This window comes from Trichosurus vulpecula, chromosome 7 (genome assembly GCF_011100635.1).
Source record: "Trichosurus vulpecula isolate mTriVul1 chromosome 7, mTriVul1.pri, whole genome shotgun sequence".
In the NCBI taxonomy this organism is placed as follows: Eukaryota; Metazoa; Chordata; class Mammalia; order Diprotodontia; family Phalangeridae; genus Trichosurus; species Trichosurus vulpecula.
The window spans coordinates 228,122,629-228,149,773 of record NC_050579.1 but is presented as its reverse complement, the minus strand read 5'-3'; the positions used below and the strand labels follow the sequence as shown (position 1 = coordinate 228,149,773).

The following is a 27,145-nucleotide window of genomic DNA, read 5'->3' as shown; positions in this document are numbered from 1 at the left end:
TCCTAATATCATAGACATTGATATAGAGCTCAAAGGGACCGTAATCCACCCCCCTCATTTTACAGATGAGGAAAGTGAAGGCCAGGGACAAGTTGCAAGCATCAGAGGGAAGATTTGCATCCACATCTTCTGATTCATGAGCTGAATCTCTTTCCATTCCCTAATTGGCCTACCCTTGGCCATTAAGATGCTAGAACCTTCCTCACGGTAGTCAAATAGTGGTCATCTGGTGGGGGTTTCCTCTGACTACCAGGCTGAAGGAATTTCTTAATTGTAGGGATGTTGCTGATTCTTGTTTTAAATGCCTAATTCGAGGGGAAAACAAAACATGGTTAGAAGGCAGATAAAAAAATCTATCTAAATGCACACTGGCTCCCTGACCCACAATATTGACAGAAATATTGGACCTGTGTGGACTGAGACATTGTGTGAGGAGGAAAAAGAAGGAGCTAAATCAGCTTCTACGTGTAGATTAGTTTATCTGATTCAAAGTAATCTCTACTCAGATGCCAAGAAGAAAATAGGATTGTGGGTACAACATAAGAGAGCCAAGTTTGGATGCTGAGTAAAGGCCGAGGGAAATGTCAGAGCACAGTCAGTCAACAAGCGCTTAGTAAGTACTTACTATGCATCAGGCACTGTGCTAAGCACTGGGGATACAAAAAAAAAGTAAAAACCCTGCCCCACCCTTAAAGAGCTCACATCCTAATAGGGAAGAGAGTAGGTAGGTAACTATGTACATACAAGATATACAGTAATAATCATTTTTGTTGTTCAGTCATGTCTGACTCTTTGTGACCCCATTTAGGGTTTTCTTGGCAAAGATCCTGAAGTGATTTGCCATTTCCTTCTCCTGTTCATTTTACAGATGGGGAAACTGAAGCAGAAGTGGGTAAGTGACTTGCCCAGGGTCACTCAGCAAGTAAGTATCTGAGGCTAGATTTGAACTCAGAAAGAGGTGTCTTCCTGACTCTAGGCCCTGGCATTCTAACCACAGTACCACCTAGCTGCCCAATAATAACAGCAGCTAACATAAGGCCTACTATGTGCCAGGCACTTTAAAAATATTATCGCCATTTTACATATGAGAAAACTGGAGGTAAACAGAGGTTAAGCGACTTGGCCAGGGTCATACAGCTAGTATCTGAGGTCACATCTGAACTCAGTCTCCCTGAGTCTAGGGCCAGTGCCCTATCCACTGCACCACATAGCCACCCCACTATTTTACACAGAGTAGACAAAAGGTAGTCTTAGAGGAAAAATACTAGGAAGGAGAGGGGAGGTGAAAGGATCCTTAAAGGCCACCTTCAGCAGGTCAGATTTGATATACGTACTGGAGAAAGCCAGGGACTAGGATAGCAAAGAGACAGAGGTCAGAGGTGGGGGAGGAAAAAAAAGTATTTCAGGCCTGAGAGGCAGCCAGGATAAAGGAGCAGAGTCTAGAAACAGAATAACATGTATTTCCAAGCAGACCACTATAGCTGGAGAATAAATAGGTGTGGAGGAATAGGTCACTGCTATGAAGGCTGTTATGAGACTGCCACCCAAGGCAGCCAGTGGACAACATGGGACACTTGGCATAATGTTGAAAGGGGTGGGAGTGAGGTGACTTTGGTAAGAGCAGTACTGAAGATAATCTCTGTAGAAAAAAAAATTACTGTTCTTTGCCTAGGGTCAGTCCTTGCTTCCACTGGAAAAATAAAACAAAACACCTTTGCAAATTGCTAAACAGTCAAACTAGAGGCCCAGAGGATTTAATCTTTTCCCTACCCAGAGGATGTCTCCAAATTACACATGTTAGGCAAGCAAAAGAACAAAACTAAATAGAAACACCTGGCTGGTCTCCTTAAATTTCTTTTGGATACCACATGGAGCGCTAGGGGTTAGCTTGGATGTATCATTTCTATTTCAATCTTTGTTCCAGCTATTTCTTTCAGGTGTTTGTGGGGAGGTGGGTTTCCTCCTTTTCCCCTCCTTCCCCTAAGCTTAACCAGGTACCTGTAGCAGTGGAAATTCAGAGAGCACAGTAGCACATAATTCTTCCACCATTAAAATAACTTCCAGCAGGTGTATGTCGGCCCAACTAAATTTGTTGCCAACCAGATAGTCCTGTCCGGGATTTTTCAAAACCTGTAGAAGGGGAAAAAAAAAACAACAAAAGGATGTTGGATCAAAGTAAGCCCTTTCTGACCTTGGCTCAGCATACACTAAAGCATGCCATCATTTACTAACCTGGATTGTAGTCATTTGTGTTCCCTGCTTTGGGTAGCTAAGTGGCATAGCAGATAGAATGATGGGCCTGGAGTCAGGAAGACTTATAGTGCTGACTTCAAAATTGGCCTCCTACACTAGTGTGACCCTGGCCAAGGCACTGAACTCTGTTTGCCTCAGTTTCATCTGTAAAAATGAGCTGGAGAAGGAAATAGTATTTCTTTGCCAGGGAAACCCCAAATGGAGATCACAAAGATGCATATGAGTCTTCATAGGCTGGGAACAGAACTGGGTTCTTTGCTTGAGCTGGTTTCCTCAGTTGGCATTTAGGCCAAGGATTAATCCTCATAAAAGCACTTGAGATAAACTGCTTCATAGTCATAGTATCATCGGCTTAGAGCTGGAAGGGACCTCAGGGGCCTTCTAGTCCAACTCCTTTATTGAGAAGATGAGGAAATTGAGGTGGGAAGATGAAGAGATTTGTCCAAAGTCACTCAGATAATAAGTGACAGAAGCAGGATTGGAACCCTAGGCCTCTGACTCCAAAACCCGTGCTCTCTTTCCACTGTACTGTTGTAGTTGGGTCCTGTGTTTTCAAAGAGGACCAATATCATCACTGGGTGATGTCTTGATTCTCTAGTAAATTGGATTTAAGTGAGGCAGAGTTGCACAAAGCCCCTCTCTTCCCAAGTCACCCAAGTGCAGTGACAGGACAAAAGTCAAGACAACTGCAGATGGCCAGGCAGTCATCTTGATGTTTGACCCAGCTCTAAAATGCTCCACAGTGCCTGTTTCAGTCACCTTCATGGCCATTAGAACAAATTGTTCTATTCACCCACTCCACCACAGGAAGTCTTCACATCCTTGGGGTAGACATCCCCCAACACACCTGTAGCTTTGAGGTCCATTGCCAACCTCCACTGTACCAGTCACATAGTGAGTTCCTAACTGGCCAGTCCCAAAGTGTATGCTCTTGGCCAGGAAGCTCATTCAGCCTGAATATGCATGGTAATCTTGGCATCCAGAGCAAGCCACATGAAATACTAACTCAAATCTCCTTTTTAGGACAAATTCAGTTGGGTGAGGGAGAGGGACTGTAGGATACCATCCTGTGGAGTGGAGGCAGAGACCTTGGGACAACCAACCTCAGGAAGGGTAAAGGGGTGGGGCAGGACTGGGAAAAATGAACTGAGAAGGTACTCCCCTAGGATATAGATGGTGGAGGAAGGGGGCAGTTGGAGAATAGGTTTTTCTTGTTGTGGAGTCTTTTCATTTATGTCTGACTCTTCATGACCCCATTTGGGGTTTTCTTGGCAATGATACTAGAGTGGTTTGACATTTTTCTCCAGCTCATTATACAGATGAGGAAACTGAGGCAAACAAGGTGGAGTGACTTGCCCAAGATCACACAGCTAGGAAGTGAATGAGGCCACATTTGAACTCAGATCTTCATTACTTGAGGCCCAGTATTCTATCTACTTCAACACCTAGCTTCCCTTGAAACATGTTACATAACTTCAAGCTCTTAAACTCATTTAAACAGTTCTCTCTAAAGTATTAAATTCTTTTATTCTTAATTTCATAATTATTCTTCACCCTCAAAGCTTTTCGACGGCCTTTGGCCAAAGTTCATAAAGTTCTCCTCTGATGTGGCCTCCTCCTTTGAGACAATCTACAAATATTCTCTTTTGGGACAACCTTCAATTTAATCCATTCCAATCCAACAAACAGTTCTAAGTGGACACTGTAGTCAGTCTCACTCTAGATATAAAGACAGAAACAAAATAGCCCTTGTGTCTAAGGAGTTTGCATTCTCCTGGGGACGGGGATACAATATGAACAGAAATAAGGTTGAAAAGTTAATGCAAAGTAAAATTCAAAAAGAAGAGCCTCAATAAAAGCAGGGGGAAGGGTTACAAATGGCCTGCTGTAGAAAAGGCCTCCTGAATTATGCTTTAATGGAAGTCAGGGATTTTTTGAGGCCACAGTGAGGAGGGAAATTCATTTTAGACCCTGGTGGACCTATGCAAAAGCTTGGAATTAGGAACTAGAATGTTGCATAAAGGAAACAACTCTCAGGCCACTCTCTCTGGAACAAAGAGGAGGTTCAAGACTAGAAAAGAGAAAAAGGAATTTTTCATTTTTTTAAATTTATGGACTAAAACAAGCATTTCCATAATATAGATGATTTAGGAAAAAGGAGAAAAAGAATCTATATGTTCTAAAATGTTTAGAACAGCTCTCTTTGGGGTGGCAAAGTACTAGAATTTGTCATGTTAGAGCATGTGAAATCCTTAGCTTACAAAGATTTACCTTTTCAAAGACAGGGAAATATCGATTTTTGGCTTTCTCCAGGATAAATTTAATCTCCTTCTCCTTTTCTTCAGGTGGCTTGGAATAACATCCCATGGTCAAAACCATCAGGTCTGAGATGCCATCCGTATACATGTTAATCCTGAAAGCAGAGCATTTTAAGTTTCATTCAAAGCTATCCTTTTGGAACAGTTAATTTCTACACCAGTCTTTTCTATGCTATTTAGGTCATAGGCTCATAGATTTAGAGCTGCCAAAGACCTTAGGTTCAGTCCAACCCCTGCATTTTACAGATGAGGAAACTGAGACACAGAGAAGTAAAATGACCTGGCCAGAGTCACACAGATAGGGATTGTCCGAAGATTCAAACCCCAGTCATGCCTGGCACATAGTAGGTACTTGTGGCCTTGACTATTCAAGACAACACACTGGCAGTAGTTATGTTTTCTCAGCCATCATTTTTTTCTGTCTCTTACATTCAAGAGCTATGAAACTGTGCTTGATTTGGGCCAGACTTACAGTTGGGCTTTGGTGATGGTGGTAAGATTTCAAGGGTGCTAAGGAATGACCCATGTCTACCAAATACCTTTTGCAACTGGCTTGCTGATGCCTATAATTCTACATCATCCTTTTCTGAGTAATATAGCAGAAAGATAATTCATTCTGAGACAATCAGAAACATGGCCATGCATAGAACAAAGGCTAGGTACACCTGTGCATGCTGGCTCAGCTTGGAGAGATCAGCACCATCATGATGTAAAGACTAGAGCACACAACTTGGAGTCAAGAAAGACCTGAGTTCAAATCTTTCATCAATCACTTAGTAATTCTGCACCCCCAGCAAGTCATTCTACCCCTCTCAGTCTCAGTCTCATCTGTAAAATGGGAAGGATAGCACAAACCTCACAGAATTGTCATGATCAAATAAGCTAATGCCAATAAAGGGCTTTGAAAAGCTTAAAATGACATAAAAAGGCTATTACTAACATCACCATTATTATGGGATTTTAAAATTAATTTTTTGGGGGGAGGGGATTTCTTTTCGCTAGGAGGGTATTGAGCTGGCTGAAATCCAACCCATGGGATGTGAAAACTTATTTAAGGCCTCAGATTAGCAGCCAAAAAGTGAATCAAGGCTTCCCAAGTAATTTGACTTGGCTTGAGAAATGATTCATCTGATGCTGACTCTGTAGGCATGTAAATGTCCCCTCTCAACCACCCTGTCATGAACCTTCTAAATGTAACCTGTAACTTTACCTATAGAATCTATTTAACTAGGCTTGTTTCTTTAGGGGATATATGAGATTATGATTCTGTTTGTTTGTTCAACTTTTATGACATCAATGAAGGCATGAGGTTATAAATCTGTCTTAATTTTTATGGCCTAAAAGAATGCACAGGATTACAATATGTAAAAGAATTATTTCTCTGTCACTCTGATGTAATTTGGTCTACTAAAAGCCTCTTTATAATCCTGATTATTTTTTCTACCTCCTGAGCCTGTGCTTAAGCATTATAAAACCTAGGGTGTTACCTCTCTAATTTCTTCATTGTAGATTTATTTTGGTAGCAGTGACCTACCACAGGAATTCAAAGAGGAGGTATTTCTTACCTAACATTATCCTTTCCAGAGAAGGACAAGTGCTGCTAATGCTCACCCCCAATGCCTTCTAGAACCGCTCCATGGATGCCATTGAAAATTTGAGCTCATACCTGGCTCTGCTTCCCTTATTTATTTGTTTGTTTGTTTGTTCATTGCCTTGGGGAAGTCACTTCTCCCTGGGTCTCAGTTACCTTAGCTCTAAAATAAAGCTCCAAATCCTCCAATACCAAAATATTCATGAGATACATAACATGTGTTATGTAACATATGCCTTGTTAGATAGTTTCATCTCAGTTTCCCCCTGTTTATCTGACTCTTCTCTGGGAAACAGATTTTGATAGCAGGTACCAAAGGGAATGTGAGAACAAGAAGGAATGTAAGAACACTGGGGCCCTGTAGAGGAGGAGGTGCCACTAAAGATAGGGAGGAGACTCAGAAAGGAGGAGAGGTGACAGTAAAGACAAACTGGGCCCAGTTCTGAATTCTCCTTAGCTCCTGTTTCCCAACTGAAAATTTACCTTAAAAAAAGATATGAACAACCAGTTTTTTTAAGGAAAGAAATACAAGCTATCAATAGCCATATGAAAAATGTACCAAACCACAAACAAATCTGAGAACTGCCAAGTAAAATAACTCTGAGATTTTAGTTCCCACCATCAAGATTGACAAAGTTGACAAAAAGGGCAAAGGAAACATGTTGGAGGAACTAAGGGAAAACAGGTTTGGTAATCCATTGTTGGTGAAGCTAGGATTAGTTCAGTAGCTCTGGAAAAAAGTTTATGTATGTTATGTTTAAGTATGCCCCCAAATTTACTATACTGTACATAGCTTTTGACCCAGCAATACCACATGACTATCCCCACGACTAGGCCTATTTGGCCTATGACCAAAGAGATCAAAAAAAGACCCACATTTATATCAGTCCTTTTTGTGATGACAAAAATCTGGAAATGAAGGGAGTACTCATTAATTAGGGAATGGCAGAACAAATTATGGTATATGAATGTAATGGAGTACTCTTGTGAAGTAAGTAAAGATGTAAGAAATAGGTTCAGAAAAACCTGAGAAGACGTATATGAACTGACTCAGAGTGAGGTGAGCAGAACCAGAACAATTACTCAATAATCACTGCATAGTAAAGAAAACAACTTTGAAAGTCTCCCAAATTCCGATCATCAACCATGATTCCCGAAGGTCAGTGATGAAGAATGATACCCATACCTCCTGACAGAGATGTGATAGTCTAAATATTCAGAATAACTCACATTTTGGGGCATGGCCATTGTAGGAATTTGTATTCCTTCACTATGCATATTTGTTACAAGGGTTTTATTTTTCTTTAGGGGTAAAGGATGGGGAGGGAGGAGTGAGAAAAAAATGAATGCTTTTTAATTGAAAAAAAATTAATTAAAAAAATTTCCCTAGGTTCAGTCTAGTCTGTCATTACCTAACCCACCCTCATTCTCTTCTAATCAATCTACCCTCAGGTTGGCCTCTTCTCAAAGGCTGTAACATCAGAATAGGTTCTCTATTAGGGGGAACTTATATTGTGCCAGAATCAAGGAAGAGCAGAGCTGATACTGTACAATGCTGTTTCTTTCAGGTCCTTCCCATACAGGTTGTATTTAGCAGCCAGGTAGCTAAGAATGGCTCGACTTTGGGTGAGTTTCATTCCATCAATTTCAACCAAAGGCACTTGTTGAAAGAGCAGAGATCCATCTGTGGGATGAAAACAGGCAGGTTCATTAAGTCTCTTTTCATGGCAGCAGGAACTCTTAAAGAAATACATTTGTTTTTGTCTGGCCTACACATCAGTGCTTAGGATTTTCTGTACAGTAAGAATCTGCTGTAATTCTCTTAAGGAACACAGTTATTTCATTGCCTTTTATTACCTGTGCCTGGATGAATAAACACTGTAGTTAAAGAAATGTTGTACATCGTTAATATGGAAACATGTTTTGCATGACTGCATGTATACAATCTATATCAAATTGCTTGCCTTCTCAATAAGGCATAAGGGAAGGGAGGGTGGAAGAGAATTTGGAGCTCAGAATTTTTTAAAAATGAATGTTAAGAATTGTTTTTACATGTGACTGGGGAAAAATAAAATATTAAATAAATTTTTAAAAAATAAACATTATTTTAAAAAATAAAGAAATGTTGCAAAAATGGGTTTCTATTCATGTTAATTGTTACACATTGTTTACAACAAGAATAACAACCTGACCAACGGTAGAAGCCAGAAGTCACCAATGTGTCCTCAGGAATGTGTTGATACTTTTTTTTTTCAAGTTTTAATGACTGATTAATTTTTCAGGAGAAAAAAACAGAAAGACCTCCAGGTAAGGAGTTAGTTCACCTGGGCCCTAGTTCTGCAAATTTGTTTTTAAAAATATCTTAATAATTATGTTTCAATATAATTGGCTTCCTTTGTAATCCTAGGTATTTTATTCTATGCATTTAAAAACATAATTCTGGAAAGGAGTCCATAGGCTTCACCAGACTGCCAAAAGGGTCCATGACACACAGAAAACCCCATTAAAACCCCCTGGTTTGTTGTTGTTTTTCAGTCATTCAGTTATGTCCACCTCTTTGTGACTCCATGGATCACAGATCATCAAACCCTTCTGTACTCCACTATTTCTCAAAGTCTGTCCAAGAACCCCTGGTTTAGATAATCTCTAAAACTGCTTCCAGCTCTATCAATCTGTGAATTCGCTGCATGCGGAAAGAACACTCCAGTCAAAAGACTTAGGTTCAAATCTTTCTTCTGATGCTTATTGCCTGTGTGATCCTGAGAAAGTCACTTAACCTCCTGGGGTCTCACTTTGCTCATTTGTAAAATTAATAGAGCTGAAATGACCTCTGAAGTCCCTCCCAGATCTCAATCTGGGATGCTATTAGCAAAGGGGTGTTTAAATTACCACCCTCTTGTATCACAATAATACCATGTAAGGCCTTAGAAAGGGCATGTTACGTTTAACTTATTTTGTATAATTCAATTGAATATGTTACTTTTAAAATCAATATATTAAACAATGCTCATGCTTATGTGTCCCATCTCAAATGTCAGACTCCAAAAAGAAGCTGGTAATTTAAATGTTTATTAAATGCCTACAGGTTGCAAGGTCCTTTTCTAGGCAGTGAGGAAACAGAGAAAAAAAAATAAACATTCTCTGACTGCCAGGAACTTGGTAGAGGGATAGGACATGTGTACAGATAAGTTACCCAGGTGACTGGGAGGAAATGGGGAGCTAGAAAAGGAGATGGAGACATTAGGGAGGACAGAAGGGAAAACAAAGGTTTCTCTGGAGGTATCTCTGAATTCATTTCAATAAACTAAGTTCCTAAAAGATGGAAGCGTGCTTTATGAGTAGAGGGCAAACCTTGCAAGAAAGTATGTGCCCTGGCACATACTAGTTGTATGACCGTGGACAAGTAACAACCTCACAGCATTTTCCATTAGAACAGGAATCATTAATCTTTTTTTATGTCATGGACTCCTTTGGCAGTCTGGCAAAGGCTATGGACCTTTTCTCATAATAATGTTTTTTAAATGCACAAAATTAAATACATAGGATAACAAAGGAACCCAGGGGGCAGCTAGGTGGCACAATGGGCTTGGAATCAGGAAGACTCATCTTTGTGAGTTCAAATCTGGCCTCTGAATCTTACTAGCTGTGTTTCTCTGGGAAAGCCACCTAACTCCATTTGCCTCAGTTCCTTCATCAGTAAAATGAGCTGGAGAAGTAAATGGCAAACCACTCCATTACCTTTGCTAAGAAAACACCAAATGGGGTCCTGGAGAGTCAGACAACACTGAAACGACTCAACGACAGTAACAAAACAAACCTTAAAAACATTAAATAAGTGCATGCAGGTTTTTGATGGTGTTCTCAGAGACATGGGGCACAAACCTGTCCACAAGCAATGGAGAATACTGAGAAAGGAGCAGTATGTGAGGTAGAAAAATAATACCTCCCACTAACATGTACTTCAAATACATTATCTCACTTTGATTAGTCAACCCTGTAAGCAGGCAGCAATTATTATGCTTCAGATGAGGAGAGATCCCTCCTTGCCCACCACAGGACCTCAGATACTGATCTGTTGGAAGTGAATCAACCTGAAGGAGGCCAGCAGGTTCAAACAATTGTCATGCATTAACCCAGTCTTCTATATTTTCATAGGATACAGTCTTATACGTAGAACTTCCAGATCAACTATTTTAGCAGAACTGACTCAGCAGTTCATTCAGTTTTTCTTCCCCCAGGAGATAGCTAGATCAGGGCTGTCCAAAAATGCGCCCCCACCCACCTACCCAGTGCCATTTACGCAGCCCGCCTACAAGCATAGAAATTTACATAAATGCTTTATAAACTAAACTGAGCTACCACAGAGCTCTCACTAAAATATATAATCTAAAATATATTGTCTGTTGTTTCAATAAAACCTAAGGTTGGACAGCCCTGAGTAGACTCTGAGTTTTACTGACTGACTAAACTAATCAATTATTCTATCACCATATTGTTGCTGTTGAATCGTTTCAGTCACGTCTAACACTTCCTGACCCCACGGGAGGCTTTCTTGGCAAAGATACTGGAGTCGTTTGCTGTTTCCTTCTTCAGCTCATTTAACAGATGAGGAAACTGAGGCAGGCAGGGTGAAGTGACCAGGGTCACATAACTAGTAAGTGTCTGAGGCCGGATTTGAATCCAAGTTTTCCTGATGCCACGGCCAGCACTCTATCCGCTGTGCCACCTAGCAGCCCTGGCATCATATAGAATACAAGGGCTTAATGTACACGGTACAGAGTAGAAACTAGCACGAAGCAACTAAGGTTGTGCTTTGGTTACCAATATCCTGGGTGCCTCAATTCTTGTTATCTACACTGACCCCTACATATACCTGTAGTTCCACTGATTATCTGCTCCCTCTCTCAGGTCCTGGTGCACCAAGCCTAAGGGTCTTATATCATAATAAATACAGCACTGAAATTAGAGTCAGGATGACCCGAGGTCAAATCTTGCCTTGGACACTTACTAGCTGTGTGACCCTAAACAAATAATTTAATCTCTCTGAGCCACAATATCTACCTAGAAAATGGGAGCCATGGTAGCACCTTCCTCAGAAGTTTACTTTGAGGACCAGATGAGGCAATGTATGTAAATTCCACTCTGCAAATTTTAAAATGATCTATAAACACTATTGCTATTATGCCCTTCTCCCAGTAGAGATGGGCTGCACCAAGACCACCTGACCTGGGGACCCATGCCAAGCTGCAGGTTAGTGTCCTGTCTGCGGGAAAGTCAGCTCTCCACTGGCCATATGGGTTGTTGCCAACCCCAAAAAGTAAACCCATTCCCAGTTCTCTATAGAAGCTATCTCCCTCTGCAAGCCCTGGAGCCTTCCTTAGTTATATAAAAGTGGAAAGATCACTATTTTAGTCAGAGACTGAGTTCAAATATTGACTTTGCTACTCATTGCCTGCATGACCTTGGGCAAGTCACATCCCTCCTATCTGGGCCTCAACTAGGCAGTACAGTGGACAGAGCTTCAGATACTAACTAGCTGTGTGACCCTGGGCAAGTCATTTAACCTCTCTTTGCCTCAGTTTCTTCATCTGTACAATGAAGATTATAACACTGCTTACCTCCCAGGGTTGTTGTGAGGCACAAATGAAACATTTTTTAAAATGCTTGGCACATAGTAGGTGCATTATGCTTGTTTCCTTCCCCTTCCATACCTCCCAACGCTACCCCACCCCTCCACCCAAGTTTCCTCATCTATAAAATGAGGAAATTGGATTAGATGATCTCCAGGATCCTTTGCAGGTCTAGATCCATCATTCTATAAACCTGTATGATCCTGGGCAAGTCACTTCATTGATGTGGGCCTCAGTTTCCTCTTCTGTAAAATGACAAGGCTGGAAGAGGTGGCCTCCCAGGTCCCTTACAGCCCTAGACCTGTCACTCTATGATCTTATCCACCTACACAATTTTAGCAAGTCACAATAACCTATCTGGGCCTCAGGTTCATCATCATCACCGACATTCTGATAGCACCTACTATGTGCCAGGCACCATGCTAAGTGCTTTACAATTATTTCATTTGGATGGCGGCTGGAAAGCAGGGACTTGCGTGAGCTCCCCACCACGTCCCTCCAAAAACCTATAAAAAATGGCTTTGAACAAATTCTAGAACTGCAGAACCCACAAAATAGCAGAGGGAAGCAGGGATCCAGCCCAGGACAGCCTGGATGGTTGCTGGATGAGGTCTATTGCGCACGGAGTGGAGGGGAGCAGAGCTCAGCGTGGGAGGCAGCAAGACCAACTAGACCAGGAGCTGGGCAGGAGAGGCCCTAGCACCCGGAATCAGTGAGCTGTGGCAGTTACCAGACTTCTCAACCCACAAACACCAAAGACAACAGAGAAGGTTAGTGGGAAAAGCTGCTGGGGATAGAGTTCCTGGTTGGGCCACCGCCCCAGGGGCAGCGGAAATGGGGCAGCTACAGAACTATAGCAGCAGTTATTCCCGGCCCCAGGCCCACGTGGTCGGAGGAATTAAGTGGCAGATCAGAGCAGGAGTACAGAGCCTGCTAAAGATTTGCATCAGGTCCAGGTTGGTGGTTCTTGAGGAAGGAGGAGTGCTGGTGTGGCAGAGCTGGCTGTATAGAAATAGCTCTGAAATCAATGGCGCATTCCCTCAAGCTTAGAACAAAGTACTTTTTGCTCTACAAGCAGTCATACCCTGACAAAAAACTCAAGGGTCAAGTAAGTTGGCTGGGAACATGGCCAGGCAGCGAAAACACACCCAGATTCAGTCTCAGACTTTGGAATCCTTCTTTGGTGACAAAGAAGACCAAAACACATGGCCTGAAGAATTCAACAAAGTGCAAGAGCCTACACCAAAAGCCTCCAAGAAAAACATGAACTGGTCTCAGGCCATGGAAGAGCTCAAAAAGGAGTTGGAAAAGCAAGTTAGAGAAGTAGAGGAAAAATTGGGATGAGAAATGAGAATGATGCCAGAAAACCATGAAAAACAAGTCAATGACTTGCTAAAGGAGACCCAAAAAATACTGAAAAATACACTGAAGAAAACAACACCTTAAAAAATAGACTAACTCAAATGGCTAAAGAGCTCCAAAAAGCCAATGAGGAGAAGAATGCCTTGAAAGGCAGAATTAGCCAAATAGAAAAAGAGGTCCAAAAGACCACTGAAGAAAATACTACCTGAAAAATTAGATTGGAGCAAGTGGAAGCTAGTGACTTGATGAGAAATCAAGATATATAAAACAGAAGCAAAGGAATGAAAAAATGGAAGACAATTCAAATATCTCATTGGAAAAACCACTGACCTAGAAAATAGATCCAGGAGAGATAATTTAAAAATTATTGGACTACCTGAAAGCCATGATCAAAAAAAGAGCCTAGATATCATCTTTCAAGAAATTATCAAGGAGAATTCCCCTAATATTCTAGAGCCAGAGGGTAAAATAGAAATTGAAAGAATCCACAGATGGTCTCCTCAAAAAGATCCCAAAAAGAAAACTCCTAGGAACATTGTCACCAAATTCCAGAGCTCCCAGGTCAAGGAGAAAATACTGCAAGCAGCCAGAAAGAAACAATTTGAATATTGTGGAAACACAATCAGGATAACACAGGATCTGGCAGCTTCCACATTAAGGAACCGAAGGGCTTGGAATACGATATTGCGGAGGTCAATGGAGCTAGGATTAAAACCTAGAATCACCTACCTAGCAAAACTGAGTATCATGCTCCAAGGCAAAATATGGACTTTCAATAAAATAGAGGACTTTCAAGCTTTCTCGGTGAAAAGACCAGAGCTAAATAGAAAATTTGACTTTCAAACACAAGAATCAAGAGAAGCATGAAAAGGTAAACAAGAAAGAGAAATCATAAGGGACTTACTAAAGCTGAACTGTTTTGTTTAAATTCCTACATAAAAAGATGATGTGTATGATTCATGAGACCTCAATATCACAGTAGCTGAAAGGAATATGCAGATATATATGTGTGTATACATATATATATATATATATATATATATATATACATATATATATACATATGTGTGTCTATGCATGAATATATGTAGGTATATATATGTGTGTATATATATGCATATATACACACATACAAAGGGCACAGGGTGAGTTGAATATGAAGGGATGATATCTAAAAAAATAAAATCAATTTAAGGGATAAGAGAGGAATATATTGAGAGAGGGAGAAAGGGAGAGATAGAATGGGGTAAATTATCTCACATAAAAGTGGCAAGAAAAAGTGGTTCTGTAGGAAGGGAAGAGGGGGCAGGTGAGGGGGACTGAGTGAATCTTGCTCTCATCGGATTTGACCTGAGGAGGGAATACCATACACACTCAATTGGGTATCTTACCCCACAGGAAAGGAGGAAGAAGATAAAAAAAGGGGGGATGATAGAAGGGATGGCAGACGGGGGGAGAAGGTAATCAAAAACAAACATTTTCGAAAAGGGACAGGGTCAAGGGAGAAAATTCAATAAAGGGGGATAGGTTAGGAAGGAGCAAAACATAGTTAATCTTTCACAACATGAGTATTGTAGAAGGGTTTTACAGAATGATGCGCATGTGGCCTACGTTGAATTGCTTGCCTTCTTAGGGAGGGCGGGTGGGGAGGGAAGAGGGGAGAGAATTTGGAACTTAAAGTTTTAAAATCAGACGTTCGAAAACAACAACAACAAAAAAAGTTTTTTCATGCAACTAGGAAATAAGATATACAGGCAACGGGACATAGAAATTTATCTTGCCCTACAAGAGAAGAAGGGAAAGGGGGATGGGAGGGGAGTGGGGTGACAGATGGGAGGGCTGACTGAGGAACGGGGCAACCAGAATATATGCCATCTTGGAGTGGGGGGAGGGTAGAAACGGGGAAAAAATTTGTAATTCAAACTTTTGTGAAAATCAATGCTGAAAACTAAATAAATTAAATAAATTAAAAAAAAAAACAATTATCTCATTTGATCCTCACAACTGTGGGAGGTAGGTGCCATCATCATTCCCATTTCATAAATGAGGCAACAGAGGCATATAACTGACACTTAAATGACTCTCCCAGAGTCACACAGCTAGTAAGTCCATTGAGGCTGGATTTGAAATCAGGCTTTCCTGACTCCATGCCCGGCTCGGGGGTTAGACTAAATGACTTCCGAGGGGGTCCATCCTGCTCTACAGTTTTATGTTAGGTTTCTTCTCGAATTCCTTCCCCCATTCTATCACTCACTGAAACTAGCTGCCTTCTGAAGAAACCATGCCTTTGGCACCCCATCTAAGGCTGGCTTCTCCTTCTATTAAAACATCCTGACACAAAGAGCCAGGAGGATTTGACCCAAAACTTACTTCACACTGCCTCTTTCAGAGCCTATCATCACTCAGAAACCAGCTCTTTTTAAAAATTCTCTTCATCCTGTCCAGATCCTTACTGATGTCATCTATGTGTCATCCATGGGGTCACCATTCCTACCCCATTCCCATCCAGAATCAAAGCCTATATCTGATTCAGTCTTCTTCCGTCTAATCCCTGCCCCCTTCACACACTCCGGTATCCCATTTTGATTCCCATGGTTTGTCTCCAAACGACCTCAATCATAGTCAAACCTCAGGACACCCCCAGGTGCCAGAATTATTAATTATTAGTTGCCTATCCCTCTATTTTACCAGCTATCTGAAATTTATCCAGGTTGCCAAACACTCGATACTGTTATGCTTCGGTATAATGTCTTCACCTTTTCAGGGTGTACTGGGATGGTAGACTTCACCTACCATTATAGAGAAGGAAAGATAGGTGTGAAGCCCTCATGACCAGACAGCAATATGTGGGCCCTGACAGCACCTCATTCTAGAAGCTCTTGAAATATATCAGAGAAAACATCTAGTTACTTGGTGGTCTTACCTAATGGCATTTAATGCATCTGCTTCCACAAAAACTGAGTCTGCCACAGAGAACCCTAGATGTGCCTGGGGTCAGGCATGAGTTGGAGGGTAGGGGGAATAGAAGTGGGGAGGAATGTATGAAAAGATGATCTCCCTCATGGCTCCTACCAGCCCACCAGTGCTGACCCTGCGATTTTACCAACTCCTATGCACTGGGAACCAATCACCACATTCCTTTTCTCTCATCTCTTTCTCCTGCAGAGATTTCAGGACAGAAAGTCTGACCGTGAGGGGGAGGCGGGGCGTGGCACAGAAAGTTCTGGGCCAGGCAGAAAGGAGGCCTTCACTTGGGCATGGATCTTAGAGTGGAAAGAATGTTACTAAACCTTGATGCTCCTAGCGTCTGAGTGCTTTCAGCACCCCAAGGCCAAGGTCTCTAGAGGCTTTGAATACAAGCAAGAGATAATTCGACCCTGAACAAGGATTGCAACAATTCAAGTAGAAAGAGATTGTGGGAATAGAATCAAAATGGTTTGATTAGATAGATGGGGCGGGAGGTGGGATAGATCATGGTCAGGAGAGAGAAAAGACCAGTGTTTCACAAGTCTGGATGTCTTAGAACAGGGCTGTCTAAAGAGCGTACAGCCCGCAGTGCATTTTTATGTGGCCCGCCTGTGTTTACTACGGGCATGGAAATTGACATGAATGCTTTAACTAAAGCATTTGTGTTGATCTCTGTGCTTGTGGTAGACACAGGCGGGCTGCATGGGGGCGCATGGCCCCTGTTTTAGACAGCCCTGTCCTAGAACATTAGAACTTAAAAAGAATTTGCAGTTCTGGTTCAGTTCCCTCATTTTACAATTGAAGACCTGATGTGGTTAGACCTGCACTTTAGGAAGATAAATTTGACAGCTGAATGAAGGATGAATTGGAGTGGGGAGAGATTTGAGGATGAGAGACCAACCAATAGGTTACTGAAATAGTATAGGAGTGAGGTGATAAGGGCTCATACCAGGATGGTGGAGATATCAGAGGAGAAAAGGGGCACATAGGAGAGATGTTATGAAGGTCAAATGCACAAACCTTGGCAACAGATTGGAAAGAGGAGTTGAGAGAGAGTGAGGACAAGGAATAGACCTAGGATGCAAGCCCGGGGAACTGGGAGGGTGGTGATGTCCTCCACAGTAATAGAAGTTCAGGAGAGGGAAGAGTTTTGGGGAAAAGATGATGAGTTCAGATTTGGACATGTTGAATTTACTATGTCTACAGGACATACAGTTTGAGATGTTCAATATGTGGTTGGAGATTGGACACTAGAGGTTAAGCCTGAATAATTAGATCTGCAGAATCATCTACAGAGAAAAAACAGTTGAATCCATGGGAGTTGATGAGATCAAGTAAAATAGTAGAAGAGACAAAGAGGACCCAGGACATAGCCATGGGAGCATCAAGGATTCTGAAATTCAAACCCAGTTCCTCTTATTGCAAATCTAGCACTATATGACACCATTATTTTGTGCTTTTGAAAAATGTATTTTCAATTATTAACTTAACAATCAACATCAAATATGAATATTTCAGTTTGCAAACAAAGGGTCATATTAGAAATTATGAACTTCTATTACATATTTTATTCAAAAAGTACATATCAAACATGGTAATAACAAATTTGCCCTGTCTGCTTGTGTCCAGTGCTAAACTGTTCTGTGTTTACTTCTGTGGGGTTTTTAATTGAATTTTTTTATTAAAGCTCTTTTCTTTCTTTTAATATTTCTATAACTACCTACTGACTTCTCCCCATCCTCTAATATATATATATATATGTATATACATATAATTACTGAGAAGGCACATTAATACAAACAAGGCCATCGACTTGTTAGTGGGACACATAAACTGGACTGCTACAGTAATATACTTCTTCCTCTAAAAGCCTGGGTCCATGCAATCCCACAGATCTGAAGTTACATGCCATTCCAAGTCAGGGAGAACTGAGTTAATAAGAGCAATAAATCATAGCACAGGAGGCTCCATATTGATTTGATTGGCTGTGCAGGCTTGGGATGTCCTATGGCTAAAAGCTGGTAATCTGAGTGGCCTGGCAATAGCAATGTCCACCTATTGTTCCCCAATGGCTGGACATTCACAGTGACTCAGCACTCAAGTCCTCATTGTACATATGAGTCTTTTGTTCAAATAATCTCCTGAACTGGGAAGGCCATAATCCTTTTACCATAATCCTTGGCGTGTGGCTATGGCCCTGGCACAGCTGGCCCAATGCATTCATGGAAGGAAATCTGAGTGTAAGGTTGGTACGATTATGGTCTGGGCACATCAGGGTCTATCTATTCTAGTGGATGCATTCCGTACAAATGGTGTGTGCCCATCTGGAGCAGGTCACCATGCAACTCTAGCCACATAATTGTAAGACAAAGTAGAATTTCAACTTATTTTTTTATGTCTGTGAGAAACAAACTGAGATTGTGATTTTGTGATAAATGGATTGGAGACAGGCCAGGGTACAGACAAGCTTGGGTTTACAATTGCCTTTCCTGTAATAAGGGCTTAATGAGAACACAGAGTTGGAAAGATCTCAAAGGCCCAACCCCCTCACTATACAGACAAGGAAACTGAGGCCAAGAGAGGTTAAATGGCCTTCCTAAGGCTGCTCAGGTAGTACGTGGCAGAGCTGGGATTTGGACTCAGGTCTCCTGGTTCTCCCTCTTTCCTCTGAACATGCTGGTAGTCAACAAACAAAGAGCACAGTGGAATCTCTTCTTCCCTTTACTTTTCAGTCAATTATGTGACTATAACAATGTGGTCTGACTACCTGTCATCTTCTGTTACCTTTATAAAAGATGCTCTCAAGGTAGATTATTCCCATAAAAATTTTTCAGTAAAAAATAAAAATGGGAAATGTGGTATAGTAGATAAGAGAGCTGGCCTCAGATCGAGGAAGACCTGGATTCAAGTCCTACCTCTGACACATATAGGCTGCCTCAGCTGGGCAAATCATTTAACCTCTCAGTGTCCAGCTCTCCCTCACTAAAATCCAATTCACTTGCACATCATGGCATCACCTCCATGACATCATGGTCCTCTTTGAGAATGAAGGAAAAACAACAGCCCTAGGCAATTCACTAAAGCAATGAATTGCAAAATTGATGCCAATCTGCATTAGTAGTTCACCATGTATCGATGACATCATAGGTCTAGTCCCCCCCCCAAAAAAAATAGGTCTGTGGCTGGAGTCACTTATATTTTCTTGGTCACTTTCTTGGGGGGAGGAGAGAATAACAGTAAGAACTGAAATATTTTCTAAGATTTCAGCATCCTCCTCTTTTCTTCTTTATCATCACCATCATCATCATCTTTGTCTCCTCAGCACGTTGAGGGTGTCTTGCATGCAGGAGGCACTAAATACATTAAATAAAAAGCTCAAAGGTATTTTCCATCTATATGAATGGGCAGTGATGTCCTCTGGCAAGGACCATGATCCAACCTCCTTTAAAACTAAGCCTTCCAAGAAGCAAAGTTACTACAGCTGTTCTTTCTCAACAGCTGCAAAAGACTGTGAACCTTTCATCAATGCAAGGTTGAAGGACACCCCCAAAAGACTATAAACATACACAGAAAGAATTATGGAGTCTGAATGCAGATTGAGGCACACTATTTGCTCTCTTTTTTTTCTCCTTGTGTGGTTTCATTTCTTCTTTCTCATGATTCATTCCATTGGTTATAATTCTTTTTTACAACTGAACTATTATGTAAATAATTTCAATGCAAAGGTATATGTAGAACCTATATCGCATTACGTGCTGTCTGGGGAGGGGGAGAGGGAGGGAGAGAAAATTTGGAACTCAAAAACTTGTGGAACTGAGTGTTGTAAACTAAAAATAAAAAATAAATTAATTTTTTAAAAAGATTAAAAAAAAGACTATGAACCAATTACACCACCAACTATCCGCATTCATCTCCCAGCAAAACTATTAACCAAGACTCCCAAGATACAAGAACAGGATGGAACCCACAAGACTGAGGCTTCGTTTACATGGGGGGCTTATATATCAAATAGAAGCTCATTTTTTATATTAACGTAGCACACAAAAAAGGTAGCTAGGTGGCACAGTGGATAGTGTGCCAGTCCTGGAGCTAGGAAGACCCAAGTTCAAATGCAGCCTCAGACACTTGCTAGCTGTGTGACCCTGGGCAAGTCACTTCATCCCGTTTACCTCAGTTTCCTCATTTGTAAAATGAGCTGGAGAAGAAAATGGCAAACCATTCCAGTATCTTTGCCAAGAAAACCCCAAATGGGGCCACAAAGAATTGGTCTGTACACAACTGAAAAACAAGTGAACAACCTATCACACAAAGAAAGGAAACATAACTCTTAAGATATCCTCAACAACAACAAAAAAGTACTACCTGTGCTGCCAAACTTTTCCCAGAGAGCAGTCACCAGCCAGACAGGGACTGCTGATACTCATCTGGTGAAAGAAGAAAGCCCTGCCCTGGGATCCAGTTTGGAGACCTCTTCCCCATTCCAGGAGCCTGCTGCCCTGGTGTGTCCCACTAATGACACTTGACACTTACCAAAGGTTTTTTTTTTAAATTTTTAAAAGCACTTTTATATTTGTTATCCTACTTGATCTTCAAATTGACAATTTCTCTAACATTGGAGAGGCAGAATGGTGTAGTTGATAGGACACTGGACTTAAAGCCAGAAAACCAAACCTGGGTTTAGCTCCCACCTCCAAAATTTACTGTCTCTGTCACCCTAGCATTCTCAGTTAACTCCAGCGTGCCTCAGTTTTCTCATCTGTAAAATGAGAGGTTAGACTTGATGGCCTTGATGGTCTCTTCCACCTGTAAGTCTTTAAAGGGAATAGGAACTAGACCTGCAGTTTCATAAGAATAGAGAACTCCCAGGTCCTCTTCCTACTGACACAGGTCAGCACTTTCATGCATTTTATAGTCTTGGTTGGATTTGAACCTGGCTCTGAGGTCAGCTCTCTGTCCATTATGCTGTGACTCTTGATCATTTAAAGCCCAACTGAAACACAACTTTCTCCATGAAAACTCCTCTGCTTACTCCTGCCAGCAACCTTGTCCTTCAGACCTCACATAGCATTTTGTTTTGTAACTGTCTCATGCATTTATCATAGAATTCCATATCATGAGATTATCTGATTTTGCATCTTATGTTTCTAGACTATAGGTCTTTTCAATGCATGTGTTCTGTGCCTAGAATAGTACTTTGCACATGGCAGGCACTAATTAATATTTGTTGGATAGATAAATGAATGAATTAATGAATGAAGTAAATCAATGAATCCCTAACTCCTTTTATGCTGAGCCTTTTTAAAAAAAATAATCGGTCATTTACCACTAGGATTCTCTGTGTTTCTTTTTCTCCCTCATGTGATCCTTAACTTTTCTATACTGAACATCATTTCTATGCTGACCAGTCCTCCAGGGTCACCTGGCCTCAGGGGGATGACCATGAACAATCAATTATCTCTCCCAGTCTTGTGTGAGATCCAATTTTCAGACAGAAGATTCATGATGCAAGGAAAATGGTATATATGAGAAATGCATAGAAATTTGAGTAGACTTGTATGAACTGATACAGAGATAAAAATAAAAAAGGAAAACAATATACAAGAAGACAATGATACAAATGAAAAGAATGCTGAAAGGCAACTTAACCTTAAGGCAACGACCAGTCTTGACTACAGAGGAGAGCGGCTGAAACATACCTCTTTTCTCTTACAGAGAAATAGAATATTGGATTCTGGAGTCCGAGGGATCTAGGTTTAAATACTGTCTGTCTCTCTCACTACCCGTTTCATCATAGACTCTCTTTGAGCCTCAGCACTCCATTGTAAAAGGAGGGATTGGATTAGATAAACTCTAAGGGACCTGTTATAAGTAACCCTGTTACAGTAAATTAAGGTAAGGAACTATAGGAATAGAATGTTGCATACAGAGTAAGATGAAGTAACTTTTAGATGGTTTTGCTTGATTTTTACTTTCTACAGTGTAGGTGTGGGGAAGACAAGGAATATCCCTGGGGTAAAAAACAAAACACAACAAAAGTTTTTTTTTTTTTAAACAAAGAACACTAGACAGAATCTGAAGACCGAAGTTTTAGTCTATCACTTATTAACTTTGTGACCTTAATCTCTCTGAAACCGCTTTTCTTTGTGTATAAAATGGGGAAAGTAGAAAGGCAGCATGAAGTAGTAATTAGAGTGGTGGAGAGAACAGACCCCCAAAATAAATTTATTTGGACTTTTTTGTTTGATTTGGGACTTTACTAATTACAGCATGCATATGCCTGAGGGTACTGGGAGGAAGCCTGCAATGGCAGTGTTGGGGAAAAGGATCTATCCTCAAGAAGGACTTTACTTGGACACTCGGTATTTACTAAAGAAGATTGTTACTTGCTGGGACCTAGGGGTGGATCATGTTTGTGTTGTAAACAAGTATTTGGGAATGGCACTAAATGACATGTTTTCTTTTCTTGTGAATGATATGTTTTAGTTCCCTGATTGATTGGATCACAATGTATAATGCCTCTATTTGTTCCAGGTTCCATGGCTATTTAGATTATGTAAAGCCAAGTATCCTTGAAAGGGGTGGAGTGTATTGGTAATTAAGGTGGGACTTTCTTTTACTGTTTTCTCTTTTAGCACTTTTTTAATCAAGTGCCCTTGAAGAGTCTGGCCTTTGTTTCTTTGATTAAATCTGGAGTCTTTGATGACCTCCTTGACACAAGGAAAAGCCTGGGTGAGTTACATGTTGTTAAGATTTTCTGGTTTTTATTTCCTTCTTTTTGAAAAGGAAAATGTCTTCTTTAATAGTGTAGCACATGCTTGCAAGTTGTAAGTCACTCTCGGAATACTGAGGGAGGGAGGAGAAGAGTTATGTCTTCACAGTTTTGAGTGAACTTGCAAGTTAAGACTGAGAAAGTACCACGTGACTCAAACCTAAAGCCCTCTCCCCAAATCCCAGACCATGAACCCATCATCTATTCCATAATATTTGGATCAAGTATATCAGGTATCTCTCAGTGCACTCAGACAGCAACCAAACACATGAAAAAATCTCCATGAGTTAACCCTCTAAGCAGTAATCATTTTGCCTCATCATCCTAGGGTTTATTCAAAGGATGTACTCCAAGAATTTTCTCTGCCCCTCATAATCTTCCATCTTCCACCTCCATGCCTAGAATGCTCTCCTTCCTCATATTCCTCAAGAGAACAGTGGTGGGATAAGACAATTCCCAGGCTGACTTACCCTTAGGATCATTGTGCTTCCTCACCTCAGAATGAGTTGGGATAAATGCCTCACAGGAGATAACCATTGATACTAGGCATGAGATTTATTGAAGGAATACAAAACCTGGGAGAACTGTGTGGTTGGTTAGTAGATTCCATCCTTTCCCATCCCTGACCTTCAAACATTCTAACCTTGGAGTCAATGCTTTCTGCCAGGGCTTGGAGTCAGGAAGACCCAAGTTCAAATGTGACCTCAGACACTGTGGGACCCTGGGCAAGTCACTTAACCTGTCTGCCTCAGTTTCCTCAAAACTGTAAAGTGGAGATAAGGAGAACATCTACCTCCAAGAATTGTTGTGAGAATCAAAGGAGATCATCGTAAAGTGCTTAGCACAGTGCTTACCACATAGTAAGTGCTACGTAAATGTTAACTACTATTGTAACTAGGACCATAGCATCTGTGCGTAATCATTTATGTCTGTGAAGTGAAATACATATACGTTTGCTTAAAGCACACTATGTCTTTTCTAAATATTTTAAGAGCTTTGAGTTCTATGGTAACCTTCCCTAAAGAGTTAGTTTCTATTTCAAGCACAAGATATCAGTAAAATAATTCAGGCTTACCCTCAACTAACTTCAAATATTGTTCTCTTGTTTCCAGAATCACTTCTTCAAACTAAAAAAAGATAAAAAAAAGATTATTTTGTTTCCAAAGTCCTAGATAAAGACACACTTCTACAATAGAAGGAAGAAGAGAACATCGATTACCATATTTTTTTTTAAAAAGTAGTTTTAGAAACATAGAATCTCAAAGTTGGAAGGGATTTCAGGGGTTAACTAGTCCAACCTGTACCTGATGATACAGTATGTACCTTTATGACATACCCTACAAGTGGTCATTGCCTCTGGTTAATGACCTCCAGTGATGAGGAAGCCTCTACCTCCCAAAAGATCTAGGTTAAATTTATGCCACCTGTGTGACCTTGGGTAAATCAGTAAATTTTCCTGAACCTCAGTTTCCCCATTTGTAAAATAAGAGTTGGGCTAGATGGCTCATGAGGTTCCTTCTAGCTCTAAATCTATGATCCTGAGTCACCTATCCTCCCTTGGTAGGTATGGCTAGATAGCAGTTCACCTGAAAAAAGTTTACTGCAGGGGCAGCTAGATGGCGCAGTGAGTAGAACACCAGCCCTGGACTCAGGAGTACCTGAATTCAAATCTGACCTGAGACACTTGACACATTTACTAGCTGTGTGACCTTGGGCAAGTCACTTACCCCCAATTGCCCTACCTTCCTCCCTGCAAAAAAATAAAAAATAAAACCACCAAAAAACAAAAAGTTTACTGCACTGAAATCTCAATGTGAGCCAACAATGTGATATGGAAGTTCTGCACCCCACCCCCAAAAAAGCTAATTTAATCTTAGATTGTATTAAGAAAGGCACCTTACTCCTGACCCTCACTAAGCTACAATGCAGTCAAACTGGCCGAGTGCCATTTTCTCTTCCACCTTCATGCCTGGAATGTTCTCACTCCTCATACAATATCCATGTACCTCTTAGAGTCCCTGCCTTCCTTTATGGCTGAGCTCAAGAGCCACCTGCTGTGAGAACTCTTTCCTAATTCTCCCAGTTGTTAGCACCTTCCTCCCCTCCAAAATATTTTGCATACATTTTTAATTTGACTTATCTGCCTGCATGTTGTTCCCCACCTCCACTCCCAGTGCAGGGTGTTCCTAAAATCTGGACACATAGACAATTGATGGCAATGTGGAGTTATTGCATCAAGTTCATGTGAATCTTGCAAAGCGCATCAACCTTTGCATCACAAATGATGGAAATCATATTGGAGGTGTTATTTGTTAATATTCCAATTAAATAAAATGTTCTTGAACATTTCATTCATTTCATTTCTTGAAAACATGCATTTTTGCCTATGTGTCCAGACTTTAGGAACATCCTGTAGAACATAAACTCCTCTGAGATCAAGGTTTATTTTGTTTTTGACTTGGTATGCCCAGCACCTAGCATAGTGCCTGGCTATCCCTAAGCACTTAATAAATATGAACTGAATTGAATCAAAATGAAATGAAATTGCATCGAAAGTGAGAGGGATGACACAAACACAAGATCAGTAAATACAAAATATGTAAAAAGTACATTCAAAATAATTTCAGGGAAGTGGTGAAATTCTAAAGGGGCAGGGGGAGAGTAGGGGAGAGGAAAGGGTCAGAAAAGGCCTCAGGGTGCCTCACAGGAGTTGAGCCTTGAATGGAGCTCAGTATTCCATTTCCATTATTATTCATTCACTAGGCATTTCTTAAGTTTATAACCCATCCAGACACTGTGCTGGGTCCTAGGCACATAAAGACAAAAATTAAAGAATTCCCCTCCTCAGAGAACTTATATCCTATAGACTGCTAACAATTGTAACAGTAAACTAAAACCGATGTTATGTTACTGGATCCATCGGTGATTACAATACCAGGTTAAAAAAGCATAATTTGTCATTGAATTGAACCAGAATATGGAATTTGAATAAAGTGTCTTTGTGAATTCACATGGGTTGTCAATCTATATGAACATTGGCAGGAAGTTATCAAGCTGTTTCACCAGGCTAAAGAAAAGGAGGGCCACAGTCAACCATCCAGAAAAACCCACCAAGGTGGAGACCTCACCGGAAGCACAGCTAACACCCAGACTTTAAACTCAGGCACAATTTCAATAAATAGATTAAAAAAAAACCCAGAAGCTGAGAAAGAATGACCTTTCACCCACAGAAGTCTGGGGAAAAACTCCATTTGACTTCAAATAAAGACATAGGAAAATAAGCTCTTTGATTAGTGGTTTCCATTGAAACCACAATTTTTAAGGAGTGAATGACAAATAAGATTTGATAAAATTGCTTATTTGCTTGAGGCCAGATGCCAAGTTGTTTCAACATACACAATCATGCTTTGTTCCCTCTTCTCTATGACACTAACAGGGCCTTCCTCTTTGCCTCCCTACAGTGTAGGATCACCGAGGAAGGATAACATATGGATAAATGGACACATTCATGGATGAAAATATAAGCATGTGGCAGGGGGCATGAAGCAACAAATCTCTAAAAATTGTAATTCTGTGTCCGTTGCCGATTTGTCCTCTTCTCTTCCTTACTCCAGGGTTTGTCTATGTACTTGGCAGCTTCTCTTTCCATAATGAGTTGCTAATAAGATAGAGTAAGGAGTAAGGAATAAGATTAGGTCTAGCGGAGTGGCTAGGTGGCTCAGTGAGCAGAGCACCAGCCCTGGAGTCAGGAGGACCTGAGTTCAAATGTGGCCTCAGACACTTGACACACTTACTACCTGTGTGACCTTGGACAAGTCACTTAACCCCAACTGCCATGCCTTACCCCCTCCAAAAAAGGAAAAAAAAAGATTAGGTCTAGGGACATAAATGTTCAGGACATATTATGGGCATATAAAGGCCTGACTAGAGAAGATGGATATCCCAAAGAACCCTACCCTAACTTTCTCCATCTCTTTCTCCACATAAGAGTTTTATTCCTTCATTTGAAAAAAAAGGGGGGGCCATTAGAAGCAGATGATTGCAGGTGTACCCATGGAACCTGCAGGACTTCTTTTTCATGGAATACTGGCCATTTAAAATAAAGTCCAAGTCCTGGGCAGGACTTGGCCCTAGAAAAAACAAACCTCAACTCCGGCTGCTGCTAGGAGCCATCGAATGGACTCCATCCGGCCTCTTCCATTAAAGTAGTAGAGTCTGGGTTTCTCTGCCATGACTTCAGGTTATCAGTTGCCTA

The 27,145-nt window shown here is 40.9% G+C and overlaps 1 protein-coding gene across 1 annotated transcript; it reads right to left on the bottom strand.

Moving 5' to 3' along the window:
* Positions 1 to 27,122, bottom strand: LOC118856198 (glutathione S-transferase alpha-4-like). The gene is made up of 6 exons (XM_036766344.1): positions 27,036 to 27,122; positions 23,966 to 24,017; positions 7,714 to 7,846; positions 4,525 to 4,666; positions 1,999 to 2,130; positions 1 to 305 (listed from the first exon to the last, which is right to left on the bottom strand). Exons 1-6 carry the CDS (start codon positions 27,120 to 27,122, stop codon positions 183 to 185), a joined length of 669 nt encoding a protein of 222 aa, XP_036622239.1. The 3' UTR covers positions 1 to 182.
* Between the last annotated feature and the right edge of the window lie 23 nt (positions 27,123 to 27,145).

Coding starts and splice junctions, on each gene's coding strand:
- LOC118856198 (XM_036766344.1), bottom strand. CDS start 27,122: ATGGCAGAGAAACCCAGACTCTACTACTTTAATGGAAGAGGCCGGATG. Junction 24,018..27,035: donor TAGCAGCAGCCGGAGTTGAG/GTTTGTTTTTTC, acceptor ATCTTTTTTTAG/TTTGAAGAAGTGATTCTGGA. Junction 7,847..23,965: donor ATATTTGAAGTTAGTTGAGG/GTAAGCCTGAAT, acceptor TTCATCCCACAG/ATGGATCTCTGCTCTTTCAA.